At 34.8% G+C, this 23096-nt stretch overlaps 1 protein-coding gene and 1 pseudogene across 2 annotated transcripts; both read right to left on the bottom strand.

The window, feature by feature from the left end:
- Positions 1-4490: 4490 nt before the first annotated feature.
- Positions 4491-6384, bottom strand: LOC143627920 (B3 domain-containing protein At2g36080-like). Its single transcript, XM_077097635.1, has 2 exons — positions 5605-6384; positions 4491-4753 (listed from the first exon to the last, which is right to left on the bottom strand). Exons 1-2 carry the CDS (start codon positions 6212-6214, stop codon positions 4527-4529), a joined length of 837 nt encoding a protein of 278 aa, XP_076953750.1. The 5' UTR covers positions 6215-6384; the 3' UTR covers positions 4491-4526.
- An 11614-nt stretch (positions 6385-17998) lies between these two features.
- Positions 17999-22398, bottom strand: LOC143627950 (uncharacterized; annotated as a pseudogene). The gene is made up of 11 exons (XR_013152671.1): positions 22372-22398; positions 21552-21947; positions 21290-21479; positions 21038-21171; positions 20425-20537; positions 20199-20322; positions 18945-19100; positions 18705-18860; positions 18483-18562; positions 18334-18383; positions 17999-18260 (listed from the first exon to the last, which is right to left on the bottom strand). The product of XR_013152671.1 is annotated as an uncharacterized LOC143627950 (transcript).
- Between the last annotated feature and the right edge of the window lie 698 nt (positions 22399-23096).

The following is a 23096-nucleotide window of genomic DNA, read 5'->3' as shown; positions in this document are numbered from 1 at the left end:
CTTGGGGTGTTCAGTATTCGAATCGGACTCGAATAACTCGATATTCGATTCGACTCGCATTCGAATTTAAAAATTCGATTTTCAATCATTTGTATTCGATTTTAGAAATCGAATTTCGAATCAAATACGAATTTATGATTTTAAATTCGATTCGAAATTCAAATTCAAATTACACATTTTATTTTTGTTATATATATACAGGCTTATAAAAAGATAAACTACATAAATCTTTTGAGTTATAGAGATTAAGAATTGAAAGTTCATCATCACTTTGGTCAATAATTAATGTAATTAGACATTAACAATTTGAATATTTAGGATATGATAACTTTAAACGATTTATTTATTTTATGTGCTTGTACTTTTTATTGTTAAAAAAATTGAAACCGAACTAGATTTTTTTAACTGAATTCGATTCGAATTTCATTCTCGAATCGAATCGAATTAGCTTTTCTGAATTCTAATCGAATTTTCAAATCTATTTCGAATTCGAATCCAGCCTCAAAATTTCAAAATTTGAATAATTCGATTCAAATAGATTCGAATATTCGAAATTTGATTCGTTAAACACCCCTAAATTTCCATCCAACGTTGCACTGTCCACATGGTCATTTGATCTTCCAAAGGCTATTAATATTGGCCCGGTCCAACGAGAGTAGGAAGTATTGGCGTTACATGATCATTTGTGGGTGTTGATGTTATGTAAACATTTGTTACAGTTGACACTGATTTGGAGTCGACCGTAAACCACTTCCTCTCGAGCTATAACCATTTCTTTTCAAGCCGGCTTCTCAATATCTCTTGCTTCCACCAACATTTGATTTTTGTGAATTCATGAAGACTATCAGGTTTTGTGTGCATAAAATATTGGATTTTGGTATATCAAACTGGTGAAAAGAGTGAGATATTTAAAAAGTTAAAACAACCTCTTATTTTGTAACTGCAATGGCTTTATAGCCGATGGACAACAGCCTCATGGCCAGCGACTACAACCCGAGATTGCAAGTTTCAGCGGGTGCCCGCATGTTTGGCGACGGTGTACCCGCTCAGCAAACCCTGCCTGCCATGGGGTACCTGAGAACACCCCTACCGCCCTTATAAAAAAACCCATGAATTTAGGAATGGTCGCTTTCCCAAACCTTTTTATTCATCCTAGAGTCAATCCACTCGTGTTTGAACTCATAATATCATTCTCTATATATTAACGATATTTCTATTAGAATCACTTTTTTTTTCTTGTTAGGACTATCTACGATATAATGCAATGATTATCATCATTAAGGATATGGCATTAGGTTTTTTTTACATCTTTTTACCATACAATTTATTCATTATAATAAATTATTTAGTTTTTCGTAAAATATTAAATATATATATATACATGCACTTTCATAGAAATATATACAAATTCTTATAAACTTTATTAAAACGACTAAAAATAACTTAAATAATATTAAAAGTAACAAACAAACTGAAAGGGGCCAACAACTTCTGTGACCTTGTTCGTCCCTATGAACATTTCTCATCCTTCGGTCACAAAGAGACATGCTCATATGGTGTCCATGGACCATGGCTTTGCCATTTGAAGCTTGCAGAAGCTCTAATGGTACTAACAAACTCATTCCCATAATACTTGTAAACTTGATATAGTGTTACATTTACTCCATCCGACACCATATCTTTTTTAGTGTTTTGACCCAATGAACATAAGACTTGGGTCCTTTTGGAGGCACCTAGAGTGGTCATTTTATTAGTGTTATAAAACCGAAAGAAAAAAATATGCCTGAAAATCTGGGATCTCCCTCATTTTGTGCCATCCAATAAAAAATAATTTAGACTCAGAGATCTTATCCTTCATGTTGGTGGTATCTCATCTGTTACATAGCACACAAAGAATTCTGTTAGGGCCCACTCAAGATTCATTATTTTCAAAAGGTTACAAATTTTGTCTTTTAAAAAAAGCCAAATTATGATTCGCGTCTTTTTTTGAGTTTCTTTGCAGGCCGTGTCCTTTAAACATTTTTTTCCTACACGTATTGTCTTTTACGCTAACTGAGTTAGAAAAACTCAGTTAAATACCCCCACGTGAGGTGCATGTGAGGGCATATTGGTCTTTTCAATACAAACTCATATACTCATATTAATAATAATAACGATAAATTCACATACATCCAGTTAACCCAGATCCAATAACAATAAATTCTTTCTTCTTCAACTTTTACCCTCAAAAATCTCAAACCCAGATCCAGTTAACCCCGCCGCCGCCAGAATCCAGTTTTTCGGTCAAACTCCGACGAACGACTACGAACCCACAAACCCAGATCCAATTCACGTGGATCGGATAGGTGGTGCTTGATGCGAAGGCAGATCAAAACAGCAGCTCTGTTAGGGTTAGGGTTTAGCTTTTGATCGCCGGTGAAATCGACTTGAGATACCAAAACGCCTTGCTCGGCGGTTAGATCCGGCGTTGTAGAGGCGGCTTGCATCTGCGCGTGGATCGTCGGAGAATTATGTTCTGTTTTTTTTTTTTGCTTTCTTAAAATTGGGGAAATAAGTGAATCAGTGAATCGGAGGTTGAAGAAGAATTAGCGGGTAGTGAAGGTTCAATGGAACTTCTGATGTTCTTAGTTTAGAAGCAAATCGGAGAGGTGGTGCTTGATGCGACGGTGGCGGACGGTTAGGGATGGTGGTGCTAGATTCGATGGTGGCAGGTGGTTAAGGTTGGGTGATGGTTGAGGAAGGGTGATGGCAGGTGATGGTGTTAGTGAAGGCGGTGGTGGTGGTTGCTGGAGGTTAAATGCTGGTGTGAAGGTGGGTGTTGATGGTGGGTTTGGTGGTGGTGGATGAGTTCTAGAAGAAAGAGATAGTTTTATATAAACTATTTGTAGGTGTAGACGAAAAGACCAATATGCCCTCACATGCGTCTCACGTGAGGGTATTTAACTGAGTTTTTCTAACCCAGTTAGCGTAAAGGACAAAACGTGTAGAAAAAAAATGTTTAAATGACACCGTCTGCAAAGAAACTAAAAAATAGACACGAACCGTAATCTGGCTTTTTTTAAAAGACAAAATTTGTAATTCTGTCTTTTCAAAATCCCAAAATAGAAAAAGGAAAACTACATTCACAATCTTTTAAAGTTAGTTTCGACCAACTTTGGTTTTCAAAATAGAATTTATTAATAAAAAAATTATAATACAAGTTTTCCACATTAGCTTTAGTAACTTTATAAGCTTTTTTTAAGAGAAACTGTAACTACCTACAATATCTAAGTGAGTAAATATGAGACGAGATGACAACTGTTCTTACTAATGTTAATGTTTTAGACCTGATTCATCTAAAAAAATCATCAAAAAAGAAACTCACTTTTTTGAAAAGAACTTATTTGAATCAGGTTTAGAGTTATGATAGATTACGAATTTGACCAAAACTAATACTATATTAATGTAGTAGAGGATTCACGTGGATCATAGATCAAAGATATTATTTTGGTTAAAGGAGCTAGGCAAATCTATCTTGAACATATTTATTCTTAAGGAAATCTAGAAAATATTTTCTTTTTGATATATTAATTAATAGAAATCAAATCAAATCAGACTGAACTGTATTAAGATTTGATCTACTTTGTTATACTAGGATAAGGTTGGATTCGTTGTGTATCAACAATTAAACGTGTAAATCATATTTGTCCAAAAGGAGGCAACAAAATCGTGACTTATATATTAATTATACCAAAAACACATGGACGACGTCACGCCAATTACATAAAATGAAATTCACAAGAATAACTATTTTTGGGTTTATTTGCTCAAGAAACATATACGTAAATTTCACAGGTTTACTTTATGTTCTTCACATATCGTTAGAAATATATTGTAATGCCCAAATCCAAATATACTTGTTTTCTTAAATTAGAGAGAATGTTTATAAAATACGTTAAATTTGACTACGTAAATCAAATTGGTTAATTCCAAAATATATTTCTAATTCAATTCAGTCGTAATTACTCACATAATCTACATACACGTATATACTACTAAAAAAAACCCTAAAACCATATGTTATTTTATTGTGTAAGGTCAATTTTAGTGACTTGCGATATCAAATTACGAAACCCATTATATATTTACGGTCAAATTAATAATTTATGTCGGCGAGAAAACCGGACACGAAACGAGAGCTTCGTTGCACGCGTTTAGCTTCATCGGTAAGGAGATTCTCTAGTTTATTTGTATTGTTTAGCTATAAATAGGGACTTGTATTTCTATTTTAGTGTGTGTTGGATGATGTAAATCACCACCCAAGGGGAGCTCACCTTGGGTGTGTCGGTTCTTGTATAATTTATCAAATCTTTTAACCGACAACGAGATCGTTCACTTATCTATATTATCTTTATATTATCTTTTGTTCGGTCGTTTGATTTACCGCACCCGTCTCGACACGTTTATCGAGAGCAAAACCGTTCGGTGGTCGTTTTGAGACCTAATTGGTCATTCCCATTCTCATTTTCATAATAATAAGTGTATCTTCATTTGTCTAATAAAACTAAAAAAGCATGAAATATAACTAACCATATGTTGTGATGCATATTGTTGGAATTGAAGTTATATTGATGGACTGATTGGCCACCGTGGCCCGAACCATAGGTATCTAATGACTCAGAAGTGTCTTGGCACTCTAGGTTAACTCCAAACAGCCTCAATCGTCTTGTTGCTACTGATCCTCTTTGGTAAGTGTCCACGTTTTCATAAATCTCTAAACATTTTCAAGTTATACAAAAACTGAATTTATGGCCTTCAAAAACTAGCTAGTGGTGTTTGATAAAATCAATCATATAAACACACATATCAATTATTTAACCGACATATACACTATCATAATGTAACTACTTACTATAAATATCTCTCTCCCTCTCCCGTGACATTACTTAGAAGTACATTATGTAATTTTTAATGCTTTTAGCTTTAATTTGTTATTTATGTATAACTGAAGGCGTCCAAAAAAATATTGTTTATATAATTTAATACAAGTCGACTGATGTAAAATATATCTTGAAATGGTGATCCAAGCGACGAAACAGTGTTTCAAATCGGGTGTTTGAATTTTCAATTAACAAAAATCAAGTTATTTGAATCACCGTTTCAATATAAGTTTTCCATCAGTCGACTCGTATATTTCTTCTGATCAAAAGCTCTAAAACATCGATTTAAAATTTAGAAAACACTTAACGACTTTAATTGTTTTTTAACAGAGGTCAATTGAGAGAAAAATAGTTGAAAAGTTAGACTATTGACAAAGATTTTTAAATGTGAGATTATTATCGTTTAATACATAAAAGATGTATTATTTATTTTCAATTTGCCTTTTAATTTAATAAATATACATATATTTGGTTTTGTTTTGGTAACTCCACACGTTTTCAACAAAAAGAAAAAGTAACTACATGCACGCTATAGCAACAAATCACAACCATCCATCATACATATAAAAATCTAGTGGTTATAATTGTATCCAATAATTACTCTATTGAGTCATGTGAGTTGTGGCATAAACTTTTATAACACATGTAAAAATGTTACCCTAAAGTTAAATAACAGTAATATTACCTGCATGAAGGCAGTCAGGTTGGTGGTGCAAAGGATAACTAGACTGAGCACCACCACCACCTGGCTGACCAACCGCCGCAGCCACAGCCACCACCATCCTATGATCTTGCTCAAACCGTCGTCTCCACCCGATAAACATACGGTCACAATCCAACACATGTCTTTGAAACAACACAATATCACCAGCATCCAAACGTTTTTCCTTAACATACCGACTCCATCCCTTGGTCAACACGTAGCTTTGACTACTGTTCCAATAAGAATACCGAAACCGCCACACCTTACCCGACTCGTCCTCAAAACTCAGCAGCAACCCGTTCTGGCATTCGGCAAGTGGGAAGTATTTTTCGGCGTGTTGTTTAGGAATAACTAGACGGTTTAGTTTTCCAACATCACTAGGAGTCAATGGTTTTTCAAACATGTACTCTTTAGTTGTGATATTATTATTATTATTATTATTATTATTGTTTGTGTTTATGAAATGTTGTAATTGTGGTTGTTGTTCTTGTTGTTGTGGTTGATCATCATCATGGTGGTGGTTGTGGATTATGTTGAGGTTGAAACCGGTGGTGGAGTGGGAGTAGAATGTGGTGTTATTTTGGGTTTCCATAATGGGAAAGGTGTGGAGGATGAAGTGAGTGAAGGTTAGTTTTGTAGCATGGGAAATGAATAGTGAAAAGGGAAATAATGACTAAACATGGAATACTGTGTGTGGGTCTATATTGGGTAGGTGTTTGCAAGTACAAAAGGTGGTGATTGGTGAACCCTATTTTAATTTCAAAAAATATCTAGGTAAAGTAGTAGTGTTTTTTTTTTTATTTCTTTTTTGAAAATTACACCTAGTTTATTTACAGCCATCACCAAAAACAACTGCATGCTGGTAGGTTTTTCTCGAAATTAGAGACAACTTAGAGACGATTAATGGCTCCTTAGAGCATCCATAACAACTCATACAAACCGACACATCATCGTCATATCATATTCCAAACTTTTTTTAAAAACCTCAATTTTCTTCCACAACAACAAGCCTTCACAAAACTTATTAAAAATATTAAATATGTATGCATATGTATATTTATATACAGTATGTGTGTATAAGAGGGGATGGATCCACTATGCAAGTTTGAAGCATATTTGCAGCCATAGACTTTGTTTCCTTGGACTTGGCACCACAATGGTGTTTTCTTGCCACATCACCCAAACTTTGGGGGTGTGACTTGTTGTAGATGTTCTTATGGCTGGGTTGGGCCAGCTGACGATGCTCTTTTGCCATTGGGTCACCCCGTATGATGTACCTAAGCATTTTATGTTTGTTGGCCGTTCAAAAAAAACTACCATCGTGGCAATTTCTAACTAAGTCTTGATATCTAAGGCAGGTAAGTTGACGTACAAAGCATAAGTTATATATGGATTTCCTAATATATGTGGGTTTAGAATGTTAGGTTTATTTAATTATTTTAATTAAATTACTTATTGTTTAGGAATCCTAATTAGATACAAACATGGTTAGGTTTTGCCTATATAAACCGGGTAGAGTATCCTTTTTGTAATTAAGTTTTGAGCAACTTTCTTAATATAATAATACATTTGGTATTTGCCAACGACTTGCGTATACCAATTCAGCTCTTGAACTATAAACTGGCAGGAAGACAAATTAAACCGAAAGGACTACAACAAATCAAATAATTTATATCATTTAGACCACTCTAGTAACTTTAAAATTGATATGTTCTTAGAGCCAAAAACAGCCCAAGGCTTGGATATCTCTTGAGATATGCTGATCTATCTCTCTTTATCTTCGAACCTCTTTTTTATTTTTTTTTCTTTTCAAATTCTTCGCATAGCTAAGATTAAGATGCTATGGAAGACCTCCTTCACCCTTCCACCCAATCCCGCATGCTCGGGCAACTCCAGCAAATCCTAAACCGTGAATGCAAAAATCGAGGGCACTGTACGCACACCAAGCATTCACCTGTTGCCAAACCATCGAGGCAACTAAACAAGTTGTAAATATGTGCCTTATTGTGTCTGGACCCGAGTCGCAAAGTAAACATTCTTGGGTCGGCACTTAAATTTTAGGACGGCCCTCCAAGCAGAAATGTTACATTTAGCCTGTCCCAATTACTCCAATTCATAACATAAAGCCTGTTATCATCTCTGCTTGAAATTAATAACTTCTTCATCGAACTAACCGAAAAGAACCGATGGATCACCCGACCAAAACCACGAGTCTGACGATCCTTTTCAGGCGGCTGAGGAGATAGCCTTAAAACCCTCCACCTTGCTTTGCCACCTCACTCGATCTCTAATTTTATATAGCTTCTGAACTACTAGTGTTAGAACCTTCAGATTTTAGGTTTAATAAATTATAGCAATACCTGCTTGTTTTGGTTACAATATAGAGAACTCGATCGTTTATCAAATTAAGTTCAGTTTGATTAGTTTGACTCATCTCTAATTTTAAACACACTTGCAAACCGATACAACTAGTTTATGATCGGCTTGTAACAATTACATTCCTATCAAGTTAAAGCGTTACAGTTGTAATAAGAAGAATATGGCAAATTATAAGACGGACCAAACTAATGAAAATTACACCATGAATCTAGACAAGCATGCTTATTATAGTCATCAAAAGATGAAAAGAAAATTAAAATTTGATAAGAAGATACCTATAATTGAACCAGAAGACAAACGAGCCAAATAGACGACTGTTGCAAAATGCAAATACATGCATCTACTAAAAAAGTTTGCAATAATTTAAATGTATATTCATGATTTGATAATTATTTGGTTTATAATTATAGCATATGAATGGTGACAAATTCCGATTTTTCATAAATGTAGGAAGTTTTCAATGTTCGGGCATCTATTTGTTCATGATTTATTTTAAATGTATATATTCATGATTTGATCATTATTTGTTCAAATTTTTTCATGCTACATACATAAATATGTTGAGGGCCACATACGAGAGTAGGGGTGTTCTTCAGGTTCGTTTTTTGGGTTTCGGGTTTTTTGGGTCAGGTTATTTAGGTTTCAAAGTTTTAAATCTTGACCCGAAACCCAACTCAAATCTTGCACGGGTTTTTCGGGTTCGGGTAATTGGGGTTCGGGTTTTTTTGGGTTGGGTTAATCGGGTTTCGAGTATCCGAGAAAACAAAACAAACAACAAAAAAAAATTAAAAAAACTATAACGCTAAAATTAAAACGACAATTATTCTTTCCTCGTAAGCAAATAATCAAATAAAAAACCAACATAACTTGATAAAACAATCCAAAAGAAGAATAAAGTTAACGCGAGTCATAATCGTCTTCAATCGGGCGTGATTTGGTTTTTCGATTACGGTTGCTATCAGTAATAAACGGAAAACATAAATTAACAATAAACAATCGATCTTTAATAGTTGTAATGACAACAATCGATTAGGACCAGATTCTGATAATGTTAGTAGCTAAGACTAAGCCAATTATACCTAAGAATATATATAATTTCAAAACTAAAAGTTAATCGGGTTGACCCGAAACTTATAAATCAAACCCAAGAACCAACCCGAATTACTTCGGTTCGGGTTCGGGTTAGCCTTTTCTCGGATTCGGGTTTTTCGGGTCGGGTTAGTTCGGGTTCGAGCACGTGTTTTCTCAGGTTTGGTTTCGAGTTTCGGGTAAAAGTGACAACCCTATGCGAGAGGGAAGGGGTTTACTTTTCACAAATTCTCAATCGGGGTAACATTTCAAAATTGACGTTTGATTTTTTTTTGTGTGGTTATGGTAAATTCTTTTTAGCCTACGATATAGTGTCAATATTGTCGAGACCGAATTCTATGTTTACGCTTTAGTGTTAATGTCGTTGATACCGACCGTATTCGTGTCGGTTCGCCGCCGCAAAACACGGGTTTTTATTATCGTCGATACCGTCCAATGATTCCGGCCGAATTCATGTTAACTCACAGCCACAACACGTGGTTTTTTTGTTCGCCACGAGTTTTTATTGCCCGTCGATTTCTGACAAATTCACGTCAATTCTTGGACGCAACATGCGTGTGTGTGTTTTTGTTCGCCGCATCTTTTTATTCAAACTTGTTAATATGTTGTATTTTGTGTGGTCAATTGTTTTTGCTTTACTTTCGGTTCTGTAACCTGATATCTACCAAATTCGTGTCGAGTAGCCACCGCAACACGTAGTTTTTTTGTACAATATTTAGTGCAGACATCGTCAATTCTTAATATTCAAAAGCTAAAACAACAGCCCAATGCAACACGCCGGTTAGGGCACCTAGGTCTTGCTCTAAATATAAAAGTAGAATCTGACTATTGGCCGAGGGAATAAGTTAACTTGAAAGTGGAATTGTTGTGCAAACAGTACGTACATTATGACCCAATGTACTAGCATACACCAATCAATTAGTAACATACCAAAATCGCAAAAAATGCCCACAATTGTGGTTCCACTTACATCAATGTCTTAGCCAAGACAAATGATACCCTATGTCACTATATACGATTAGTTAAAAGAAACAGTAAGAAGTTACAGGTTAAATCAAAATCAGTGACAAATAGGTGTGGCCCGCAATTAATTACATGACTTGTGACTATGATAATTTGTCGTTCTGACCTAAACAAATGTGTTGTCCTTTCATCGTTGCTCCCACGTATGTAAAATTGTAAATTACAAAATTAATTTTTAAATATTTGTACAATTGTTATAAAAATAAAATGTCGACTCCTTTAAATTACGGGAATATTATCAAAATAAGCCATTTGTGAAGAGGGAGGGTCTTAAAATAGCCCATAAGTTTCAAAACTTCCCAAAAAGAGGTCATCAAAATCAATCTCCGTCGTGACATTTGGTTTCCCGCCGTGACATTTGGTTTCGTGCCAAATTTGTGAGATTTTAAGCCAAATCCGGTTGACCCGTGGGATTTCAAAGGAAATACGTGGGAATGAGGTCGATTCAATTTTTTTCAAAAACTCACTGATGAAACTATTTTTTGTTTGAAATCTCATGGGTTACGTATTTCCTTTGAAATCCCACGGGTCAGCCGGATTTGGCTTAAAATCTCACAAATTTGGCACGAAACCAAATGTCACGGTGGGAAACCAAATGTCACGACGGAGATTGATTTTGATGACCTATTTTTGGAAGTTTTGAAACTTATGGGCTATTTTAAGACCCTCCTTCTTCACAAATGGCTTATTTTGATAATTTTCCCGTAATTTAAAGGAGTCGACATTTTATTTTTATAACAATTGTACAAATATTTAAAAATTAATTTTGTAATTTACAATTTTACATACGTGGGAGCAACGATGAAATCTCACGAGTCAGACGGATTTAGCTTGAAATCTCATGGGTCAGATGGATTTTCTTTGAAATCCCACTGGTCAGACGGATTTGGCTTGAAATCTTACGAATTTGGCACGAAACCAAATGTCACGGTGAAGATGGATTTCGATGGCTCATTTTGGGAAGTTTTGAAACTTATGGCATATTTTGAGACTTTTTCTCCTCAAATGGCCAATTTTAGGAATTTTCCCTTAAGTCATCTTATTATGCAGTTGATATACTTGAAAACTATTAAAATATGTACAAACTAGTTTTTATCCATCGTATTACGGGGATTGTTTTACATTTTCTGTTTCTAATATAATTTTTTAGGTTTTAAATTTATTTATTGTATGAAATTTAATATTATACTTAGAGTTTGATGATTAAAAGGGTTTCACAAATAAATAAAATATTATAACCTGTTTAAAAGTTATCTGAGTTTGATGAGACCACTGACCCACTTATTATTTTAGTATAAAGTTGTTTCTTAATTATATATTATATCCTTTTAAAAAAACTGATGATAATATTTTGTATATCTTTATTATATAGGATTTGTATATCAAATATTTGGTTAAATTAATTTTTAATTTAATAAGATGTTATAACTCGTTTAAGGGCTGTCTGAGTTTGGTTAGACCCATACCCGTGAATTCTAGGTCAAATGCATGAGAAACCTTCATTTACAAATGAATCAATCTGATGGCTTGAGAGAGTGTGGGGAACAACTAGAGATGAGATCGGGACCGTACCGGTACCGACCGGTTCCGGTCCCGGTCCCGAAAATTGCGAATTCTTGGTACCGATACCGGTACCGAAATATTCGGTTCGGTACCGGTGCCGGTACGGGACCGGGACGGTACCGGGACGGTACCGGGATTGAAGGTAAAAATTCGAGAAATACCGGTCCTGTCCCGTACCGTACCGGTACCGAAACTCAAAAAATGGGTACCGATTTGGTTCCGACGGTACCGATACCAGTACCGATTTTGTCCATCCCAAGAAACAACCATAGATATTTTAAATGTTTCGTTTATATATATTTAAGATCTTAGCAAAAACTTTAATATATTAGAATACTTTAACGTATAAGCACCAGACTATTATTATAATATTTGAGTCTAATTCTCAGTGAAATATAATATTTTACCATGTCTAAATAGTTTATGCGTTTATTTTTATTACAAATCGTCGCAAGACGTAAAATTCAAAGGTTCTTCGGGGTCCATCAATTGAATGAGAAAAGATTATAACATTGGACGATGTTTTTCAACGTACCATTTGGTAACGGAGATTCTATATTACCATAGTTGTTAGAATCGGAGTTAATTATTTTGTTGGATCATAAATTAACATAAGTAATCCGGTAGAGTGAGTACTGTCTTTAATTGGTCAGTTATTTCTCGACATAGTTGATTGAATCGACGGTCATAGTGGGTGTGGTTGGATCAGATTTTCAAAAGTCATACATGTGTTATTAGCTTTTCTTCTAACTAATACATTTTTGAAACCGGTGTGACTCGTGCACTAGTATAAGGACTGATTTGATAATGTGTCCGGTTATGAAAACGTTGAATTCCTCTCTATATAAATACTTGCCTTAAATTTGTTTTGAACACCATATATATAAAATTAGTTATAGATTATGACAACATAAAATTGAAACTATAAATCAAAATCTAATAGCAAGATGATTATTGAACAATGAACCACCTTCAACAAAGGCTTTAATTGAATCTTCTTTGGAAATTTTCTTCTGTTTGTATGCTTTTAAATCAACTACTTAGCGTACGAAGCCAGCATTTACTATTCACCTGAGGAAATAGTACTATAGTTCATGTTTAAAAATAGTACAAAGCCAACCTTAGACCATGTGTACTGGCGCGTTATGGTCGCGTTATGGCTCCAAAACGCGGGGGGAACACCGCCCCCCCTGCGTTATGTTGAAGTGAATTTTGGGCGCGTTGTATCTAAAACGCAAGAATGGCACGCGAATCAAAAAATGTTACCGTTAAGAGTCGTTGGATTTAAAAAAAAATTAATTATATTTATACTATATAAACAAACCAAACTCATATTTTTTAACACATTCCTTCCAATCTACCAATTTACACAAATATTTATATCTTTTACACTAATAATTCTACCATCATGTTTCCAAACAACAACCAAAATATTCTCGGTTTCGGTCAATATGCCCGTCAAGCCAACCAAAATCCACAACCGAACCAATCTACCGGGCCGACGCCAACCGTACCCGTCCCGCAAATGTATGACCCGCAAATGGCCGCGTACTTTGCACTTCTACAAAACTCTATGCCAAATGCGGTGCCCGGTTTCCAAAACCCATCGACAAACGTTTTTGCGGGTTCGGGTTCCCAACCCGCCCCGGAGACCCAACCCGAGGTCGAGTTCGTGCCGGAGACACAACCCGAGGGCGGTTCGAGCCAACGCGGACGTTCGAAAAAACACGCAAAGAAGCCCGCCGGCGAACCTCGGGTTAAAAAGGCGGTGATATCGTGGAGTATCGACGAGTGTGTACTATGTGCTCGTGCTTGGTGCCAAATATCGGAAGATGCCAAATGCGGTAGGTTTTTAGAATGCATATATATATTTTTTAAATTTCTTATAACAAACATAAAACTTGTAATGTTTTTATTTTTTTAGCGAACTTTCAAAAAACGGGGGTATTTTGGCACAAAATTATAGAGAGGTTTCACAACCTTGGCGGGGACTCACGTCGAGAAAAAGATTCGTTACTGTCGAAATGGGGCGACATAAACACCAAATGCATGGCTTTCCATACGGTTTTCTCTCGAATGAATCGAACTAGGAGTAGCGGTGTCTCGGACGCGGAAGTCATGGATAACGCGTTGGTTGAGTTTCAACATAAGGTCGGCGGGACCTTCAACTACTTTGGCATTTGGAAAGACCTCTTGAGGTTTCACCCAAAATGGGGCTTGGTGATGGATGCCGAAGCCGAAGCCGAAGGCGAAGGTGGTCCGCGTAAAAAAAAGTCTAAAACATCATCTTCGGTTGATCCAGACACGCCCCGTTCCGACGCTCGAAACTTCAACTTAAGCGATAATGACCCCGTGAATACTACCGACATGCCTCGGCCGGTGGGTAGAAGAACCAAAGGCAAAGGAAAGGGGAAAGGGGCCGGTTCGTCGTCGGCGACGGGTTCGAATCCCGAATTGGAAAGCCAATTCCAATTAATGAACTCTCGACTCCAAGATTTACACCAACTTGGAACCCAACGACTTCAATTAAATTTGGACGCCGTCGACCTACTTCGAAGGAATGAGATGGACAAAGACATCGAGATTTTATCAAACGAGCTATCCGAAGACGACCCGATAGTCCAATCTCTAAAAGCCGCTCAACGAGCGAAAATTTTAGAAAAATATAAATGAGTTTTAGTTTTATTAGTATTATTTATGTTTTTTTATTTTAATTTGATGTATTTTTTTTTTAATTTAGTTTAATGTAATTTTTATTTGGAAGTTTAATGTAATTTATAATTTTATGTTAATTTATTTAAATGAATTATTATTTAAAAAAAACAAACAAAATTATAATGACTGGGCGCCACGTGGCGCATAACCCCTGGATGTGGAGAGTTATGACTACAGCCTGTTTTTGTACAAAACCATAACTCTGACTGGGCGCCACGTGGCGCATAACCCCTGGATGTGGAGTCTTACGACTACACATGGTCTTATACAACATGATTTTATGACTCCTCGCTTTCAATCTCTACACATAAACTCATACACAGTAGTATTTTTTTTAAGGGCTAACTAATTATTCACATGAGTTATTGACTAAATTAACTTATCACATCGAGATATTGACTAATTAAGTACATATATGCTCAAGTAACAAATTTATATTCAATATTTTAATAAAAATTACATTCAAATTTTTAATATATATTTTTATTAAAAACAAAACCCCGACTGCAAAAATTTAGTCGGGGTACTAACACAAAGAAAAAAGCCTCACTCCTAAAAACACATGAAATGACTCCGAATCACGAACCTAGGAGCAATCGACGTCACACAAATAAATAAACCAAAATGAAACCGACTAACCTCACATAATGACACTCTTGAAACACACGAATGTAAACAACACGAAACGAAACAAGAGGGCATAATCGAACTGAACTGTCTTCCACGAAACAACCTGATGACCCATTGCACTATACTGAAAAACCAAGCGATGTAATCATCATATAGAACCTTCACAGTCAAGTGTGATCTCTCGGTAGCAAAACCATGTCTCACATAATGACACTCTTGAAACACACGAATGTAAACAACACGAAACGAAACAGGAGGGCATAATCGAACTGAACTGTCTTCCACGAAACAACCTGATGACCCATTGCACTATACTGAAAAACCAAGCGATGTAATCATCATATAGAACCTTCACAGTCAAGTGTGATCTCTCGGTAGCAAAACCATGTCTCTCATGTTTAACTGTCAACCGACCCTCAAATAATGCATTAGTTAAAAGCAAGGTTGCAAAAGTCGCTAGACAGACCCTAGGCGGTCGACTGGGAAGTTGGGTGTACTCGGAGTACCCGGGGAGTACTAGGAGAGTACTCGGACATGATAAATATAAAGAAAATTAATTTTTGGATATTATATATATGTCAAATATCATAAGTTCGCTAATATTTATAACAAAATAGGTGAATATCAATATAAATAAGAGAAATACATTTTTAAATAATAAAATATTCTAAAAGTTACTAATCATTAATTAATAAAATGATATTTGTTCTTTAATATTATTGAAATACGAATAATGTTTTATTTTTTTGAGTCAAAATCGGTCCAAGTTCACCTTTAAGATGTAGTTCTGGCTGAGGTTGACCACATTTGATCGATTTTAGTATCTAGGCGGATTTACAGAAACTCGCCTCGACAACATACCTTGTAGCGAGTACTCGGCCTTGTAATCCTACTTTTACAACATTGGTTAAAAAGAATGTCACTTTTAATTTTCTTCTCACTTGTTCACCATATTATTAAATCAACAAATTTATTGTAGTGATTATTTACACAACTATCTGAAAGAAAACGAGCCTTGAATTTTCCACGTGGATCTTTGTAATGCCATACTTATTAGAAATTAATCTTTGAAAAGGATCATTAAGAAAGGTAGAAGGTTAATTTTGAAAGAGTCAACAGATATGTTTATTAGTATGTTTGTTCATTTAATTGTTTGATTTAACTGCATGTGTATTTCAGTTATTATAATTACTAGTTATTACATTAGAAGTTTGGTTCATGGTATGTTTAGGAAGTTATTAAATATAAATAGATGGTTAGGCTATGTAATTGGTGTGCACGTGTCAACAATTATAATAAACTGAAAAATTCAATCTTTTTGAGATCAAAATTTCGTATTCGTGTTTTCTGGCCTTATTTCAAACAATATTTTTACTAATTCTGAATCTTTATATTTTGTTGGACCAACATTTAGTTTTCTATTGCCGATGTCTTCTTTCTAGATCAAACTTCAAACCCACCAAATCTATGTAATTAAGCCACGAACCATCTATCTACCGAACATTTCTAACCGGGTATATGTATCAATGATTAAAAGAATCGTTAAATATAATGAATTGTCGTTAGGGAGTTCGATATGCACAATTACATATGTGACACAACGATACACCTTTCGTCAATTACCTACATTTGGTATGTATAGTTGCATCTCATATGTAATTATACACACCGTACCACCCACAATCGTGAAAAAATACCATAAAATAAAACCATGAATAATTTTACACTTAAACGAGCAGATAGTTACATAAGTAGTTATTTAGTTATGACTTACGAGCTTAGAGTTGGGGGTCTTTCTGGAAACAACTAACTTTTCAATCCTTTGGAATAGGGGTATGATCAGTCTACATTCTAACATCCTCAGACACTACTAATAGTCTTGCTATTTTTGGGATTTTTATTGGGTATGGTTGTTATTCGATGACTTACTAACCATTATAAAACTTTGTTGAATATGCAAAATCTTTAACAACAACCCATCTTTTTCGGGCCGTTGTTGCTTACCTATTGACGTTTACAAAAAGTAAAATTCTCCAAGTTTCTTAGTTTCTTTATCTCCGATTTAATTCTTTTAAATATTAATATATTTAAACTATATTTGTAACAACCGAACACGTATACAAATATCCAACAGAAACTTGAACAGCAACCTCGGCATCATGGTTCTTTTATCGACTTATAATATATTTGTACAGCTATATTTATACTTTGGTGTACACGTGAAACTTTGGAGACCAAGTATATAATATCATGGATATTATTTATTAACGTTTTCAACTCCATTATTATATGTATGCCATGTTATCTGGACTACCAACGTTGTATCAGATCTAAGACAGATTTTCGGCTTGGCGTCCTCATGTTGTTCAAATTGTTACATGAAAACGACCAAAACAGCATATGCATCATAGTTAATATTCTTAAAAAAGTTCATATGGTTAAGGTTTTCTGTAGGATTTATTACATTAAAGTTTTGTTTGATTTTTTCAAGTGTGAAGTAGGTGTGTGAATTTATGATACATATGGCTAAAGCACCCAACTCATAATTAATTGGCGAATTCGTAGGTTCAATTCCTACTTGATGCGCGCCAATGGGACCATCCAATAAGTATATTGGAATTAGCTCTGTATCGATGAAGTCTCATTATCCATACATAACGACTTGATGTGGTATATTCATATCATGCTATATGAACAGTAACTCAGTAAGAATTATTAGTCTTATTGAGGCTAGAACTCATAGGGAATCAAATCGATTTATGAATGGAATCAGGTATGCAGTATTTACAGACAAAAGTATTCGGTTATTGGAGAAAAATCAATATACTTCTAATGTCGAATCAGGATCAGCTAGGACAGAAATAAAACATTACATAAGGTAAACATGGGGTTGTTATGCATGTTTTTTAGATGCAAAACCATCAAGACGACGTGGTTCATTTGCACATGCTTTGGTGTATTTTTGTTTAAACTTTGGTGTATCATTATTATTTATTAAAGACAACAACACGTATTTGAAGAAAATCGCAAGTCAAGACGCGATATGAATCTCATATGGCAAATAAAAGAAAATTAAATCATGTGTAGTTGTTGATGTTACTAGTGTGCTTGAGAATCCGCCATATCTTCGTAGTATTCTGCGATCCAACCTTTCATGATACCGATTTCTCTCTTTCTTACATCTCGAAGCCATTGTGGATCTTCACTTGTTGCAAATCTTAGGTCAACATGATGTGCCCCTGCCACAACATGAGTAAACCACTTTATATATAAACATTACTATCATAACAAAAATATTAATATTTTCCGTACCTTCTTTCTCAACTATAGCAATAATGCTTTTCGATATATTCTTTAGCACCCTGTTCATGTTTATAATAAACAAACGAAACATACGACTAGTTATCAGTTCTTGCACAAACAAACGCGATCAAGGTTGTTAAAAAAGGAGAGACACGTACCCGCCACCACTCCAAGGGTCTCGTAAACCATTGAAGAATATGATATTACTACCGAAACGTTTTAATACTCTCTCAATATCCTGTTTCATTTGAAGAAAAAATGATAGTAGATTATTTAATCAATCATTTTTAATTAGCTTACTAAAATGTTAACTAAATTTAATTTTTTAAGTTTAGCATATGAAAAGAAAAAGAAATTAGATTAGAATTATGCATACATACATGACCACCAAATTCTGTAGTAATCCAAGTGGGCCTTGATTGGACATTATAAGTTGCTTTACAGAATTCGTAGTGGGCCGCATAACTATATGTTGAGGCCGGAAATATACTTTCTTCAGTATTTCCTGATGTTGGCATAACCATCTCTGAACAGGCCTGGCCCAAACCAAATTAAAATTTCATTGGAACTCAAAACAATATTTTGGTAAAAAGAATAATGACAGTAAAAATAATATTTACCTGCCATTGCCATCCTCCAAGGTCATGAGGGTCGGAATCGTCAAGAAAATCAAAGCACGATACATCCCCGGTGTAGTTGTAGTAGATGTTAGCAGCATGATACAACTTTGCAAATGTGTCATTTCCAAACTTAGGGTTGTCAATCGCCTTGCACATCTATTATTTCACTATAATTAGTCAAGTTCATTCAGTTGATCTAAAAATGTATCATGTAGATTATCATTTGAGAAAAAAGCCCGAATGCATGCCTAATTGTTTGGTGTTTTATAACCATGCCGCTAACCCATAACTCAGTTTCATATGACATTTTATAGAGTATTTTTTTACTTCAGTTTTACTTTAAAAAAATTGTTTTAAAAAAATAACTATTACTTAACTAGGATTTAAAAAGGCAATTCACATCTTAACCGGTCTGGTCTGGATTCCTTTTGACTTACTTCTTTTATAACTTCAATAGAAATTATATTGATATAGCTATTTCTCTATTCAATCTCTCACAAAGGTATTCTACTTATAAAGACTAAAAAGTGAATATATATGTATTCATTACTTTCTATTTTGTACACAATTTATTTCGTGATAAATATTAATATGTTATTTTTTTTAAACGACCAACGAATCCTCCAAATAAGTTACTGGCTAAATTCACAACATCGGGATACACTCGTCTTTCGATTAAGGAGAAACCTAACCTAAGGCCAACATCCGTGAACACTCGCCCAAAGGCATGACAATGTGGTAAGATAAAACTCGTTCAGTTCAATGATTCAACTAGTGAAAGCCACATACTCGTCTAGTCTCCTATCATCACCATTCACCATAGTGTCTCTGAAACTAAATGATGGGGGGGGGGGGGGGGGGGGCATGAATCGAACCTTAGTCACATAGGACATCAAGTCTCTCTCTTACCACTTCACGACTAGTTCATTGGCAATATTAATATTTTTATAATTGAAAGAACAACATTGTATCAATTAGTGGGACAGAAAGCATGACGTTTACATAATTATTTTATCTATCACTTTCAAATCACTTCATACAAGTTTATTATACAGTTCTCGTAATTGCTTGCATGTTATTTGGTTATGAAATAAACATCTCCCTATACATACATATACAATTATTATTCCAAGTCTTACGCCCCCTTAACCAACTGAGCTACACGACGGTTGACGGGGACATATATACATATACAATTATGTACTTGCAACAACATGCTTTTATCTAAAGTCAAGAGTGAATAAAAGAAAATACCTGTTTGATGGGATAAGCCGGCATTGGAGCAAGAAAATTGGACGGAGTTGGAAAATCCGTCATTGCAGTATAAACAAATGCCTCTGAAAGCCAACCTTCAAGATAACCACCGCTAATATAATTTCTGCAACACATATTTATTTATTTTTTTATTATGATATTAAAAGTTTCAAAATTATTTTCTTCATAACTAAGTTAAATATTGTAAGCGAGTTTAATAACATACTTGCATACATGAAATGACTTGCGGAGTAACTCGAGTCCTTGTTGTGTACTAGCCGTCTCGTCAATCTCGTCCCATGACCCTTTTATTACTTTGTAACAGTTCTCGCTCTCACTCTGATATTTTATATCATCAAAGTTTCATCATTTTTTTGTTGCTCTTTTGTATAACAAAAAAGTTAAGGGGAAATAATTATGCATATTGGGTGCATGATAGAGCTATGGGGGTCCGAGTCGATTGACTTTTTGCCGTCCATTTTTCATAATAATTTGGATGTTTAACGTCAAAGTTCTTCTGTAATTGGTATAGGGGGGAAGTTACGTACAAATGAAATTAACATACTAATTGTGAGAATCAAGTAGAATAATTATGTAATTACATCACAGAGTACTATTTGATGTAATTACATAATTACTCTACTTGTTTATATAATTACTCTACATGATTCTCACAATTAACACGTTAATTTCATTTGTATTTGATCCATACACTTTGGTATAGTAACTAACACGTTAATACCCAAGAGTGTTTTATCTTTTAAAAGAGTAAGGCATATAAATAGGAAAAACGAATAAGGAAAGATAAGGTATTTAAAGTAAAAAAAAAAAAAGAATACCCTAAAGTCTTGTGTTATTATATTGTTGAAGCTATATTGAGATGTGATATTCTCAAATTGAAGGATAGGGGAAGAAGATGCCAATGCACCTATAGCTACATGTGGATATTTTAGTCTGAACCATGCTGCCAACACTACATAACAACAAAAAACCAGTTTACACTTTATTTTATGCAATTTTAAATTCATAATAATACAAAAGGTACAAATAATAATTTAAAGAAATTAAATAAAGTAATAAAGAAATCATACTTCCACCATAGGAACCTCCAAAGACAATAACAGGAGAATCTATGGCTGTCAAGTTGTTCTTGAGATTAACAATGAGTGTTACATAATCAGTCAATGCTTGTGTTGAACTCAAGTATCCAAGAGTGTTAGAACTATTGTATGCTTTCTTTTTATCACCTCCATATGGTATTTATTTACCATAGTACCTATGCTATATAATCATACTTTCCATATTTAGAAATACATAAAACATTTATCAAATGAGAATTCAAAGTCAAACTACCTCTATGAACACGAGAAGGGCTTTGAACTCCGGCGCAATATCATACATGAATCCGGTGTTTTAAGCAAACCATTCAATATCGCCTTCATTCCCAGTGTATACGAATATCGGAGCATTGGCCTTGGGGCCGCCCCAGAAGCTGTCGTTGACTAGATATCGTTGTTGGAACGTTTGGTAACTTTTAGGATTGTAATTGAAGTGGTCAAGAATTTGTGTGAAGTATTTTGTTTTGTAAAGATTGTTATTGCTAGGTGGAGATAATGATTTGGGATGGGTGATTGAAGAAGGAAAGTACGTAGGTTGAAACTTAGCAAAAGATGAAGGACTATAATGCAAAAATACTAGTGAAAAGAAGAAGAGTAGCATCCATGGTGCTATTCTTGTTTCAAAATCTCTCTAAGAGAAGAAATTATAAGGTTGTATAAATTTAGAGTAGTTGGGAAGTTTTTGATTAGGACAAAACCCTAAAGGGTGCAAGTTTTGAAGCATGATTTACAATTATTAGTTATGATAATAATGTTGTTTTGGACTTTGGTACCATCACTTTGAAAGTAACATTTGGACTTTGGACTTTGTTTAGGTATTTGGGTGACCCTTGTGGGAAGAAAACAAAAGAGGGTTGAGAGTGGACCTTGTGACTGGTCCATGTTGGATCAATATTTAAAGATTCTATTTATATGGACATGATGAATTTCTAGAAAACATGTTAAGGTGTATATTAATTTCGTTTTAAATACTTTGCCGATAATAGTATTAACTATTAAGGATTAGACTAATTGATAACATTTTGGTCGGCAAAGGGCTAATGAACCTTGTGTACCCGTGTAGTTATGTCGATGTCCTCCATTAATAAGTGTTTAGTCTTTTGTTGATAGTTTTCCTTCGGCTTGTTTTATTTCTAGTGTGTTAGGTAACTGTCACACCCTGCCAATAGGGGGCTGGGAGTTTCAAAGACAAATTGATACCAAGTGTAAGCAGCGGAATATTATTGATAAAAATAGGTTAAAATGTTTGCACTAAGTATTTATGACAAGGTGTAACTACACAACTATCTCTTCCCTGACACTGCTACAATCCTGAGGTTGGTTCTACTAATCTTCTTGGCATCTAATCTTCATAATTCATGTTCGGCATACGCCTCTATCCTTAAGCATTCTCATTACAAAGCTAATCCAAATTGCTAATCCCCATAGTACCTGAATACATGCTAAAAAGTGTCAACTAAAAAGTTGGTGAGTTCGTGAGTTTAGCTCACATACACATAAAACAGATCATTTATAAAAACGCGCAAGTTTGCGTGTATGTAAGTATAAAGCATGGTGCACATCAATCAAGTCCACAATCAAACCTGCAACTGGCATAAGTATCCCCAACTCATACTAGAAGTTAAACCGTCCCGGATTATCACCCTGCTAAAAGCAATAATCAAACACGTAGGTTATATGCCGCAACGATCCGCAGATCTCAGTGTGGTTTACCCAACATAGGGTCACTGTGCGTGGGGGTCTCCCAAATAGTACTACCCATACAAGCCTCCGGCCCATT

Source organism: Bidens hawaiensis, unplaced genomic scaffold (genome assembly GCF_021521415.1).
Source record: "Bidens hawaiensis isolate Kalapana, Puna unplaced genomic scaffold, B.hawaiensis_p1.1 tig00004748_1, whole genome shotgun sequence".
NCBI lineage: Eukaryota > Viridiplantae > Streptophyta > Magnoliopsida > Asterales > Asteraceae > Bidens > Bidens hawaiensis.
This window is presented reverse-complemented; position numbering and strand designations above follow the sequence as displayed.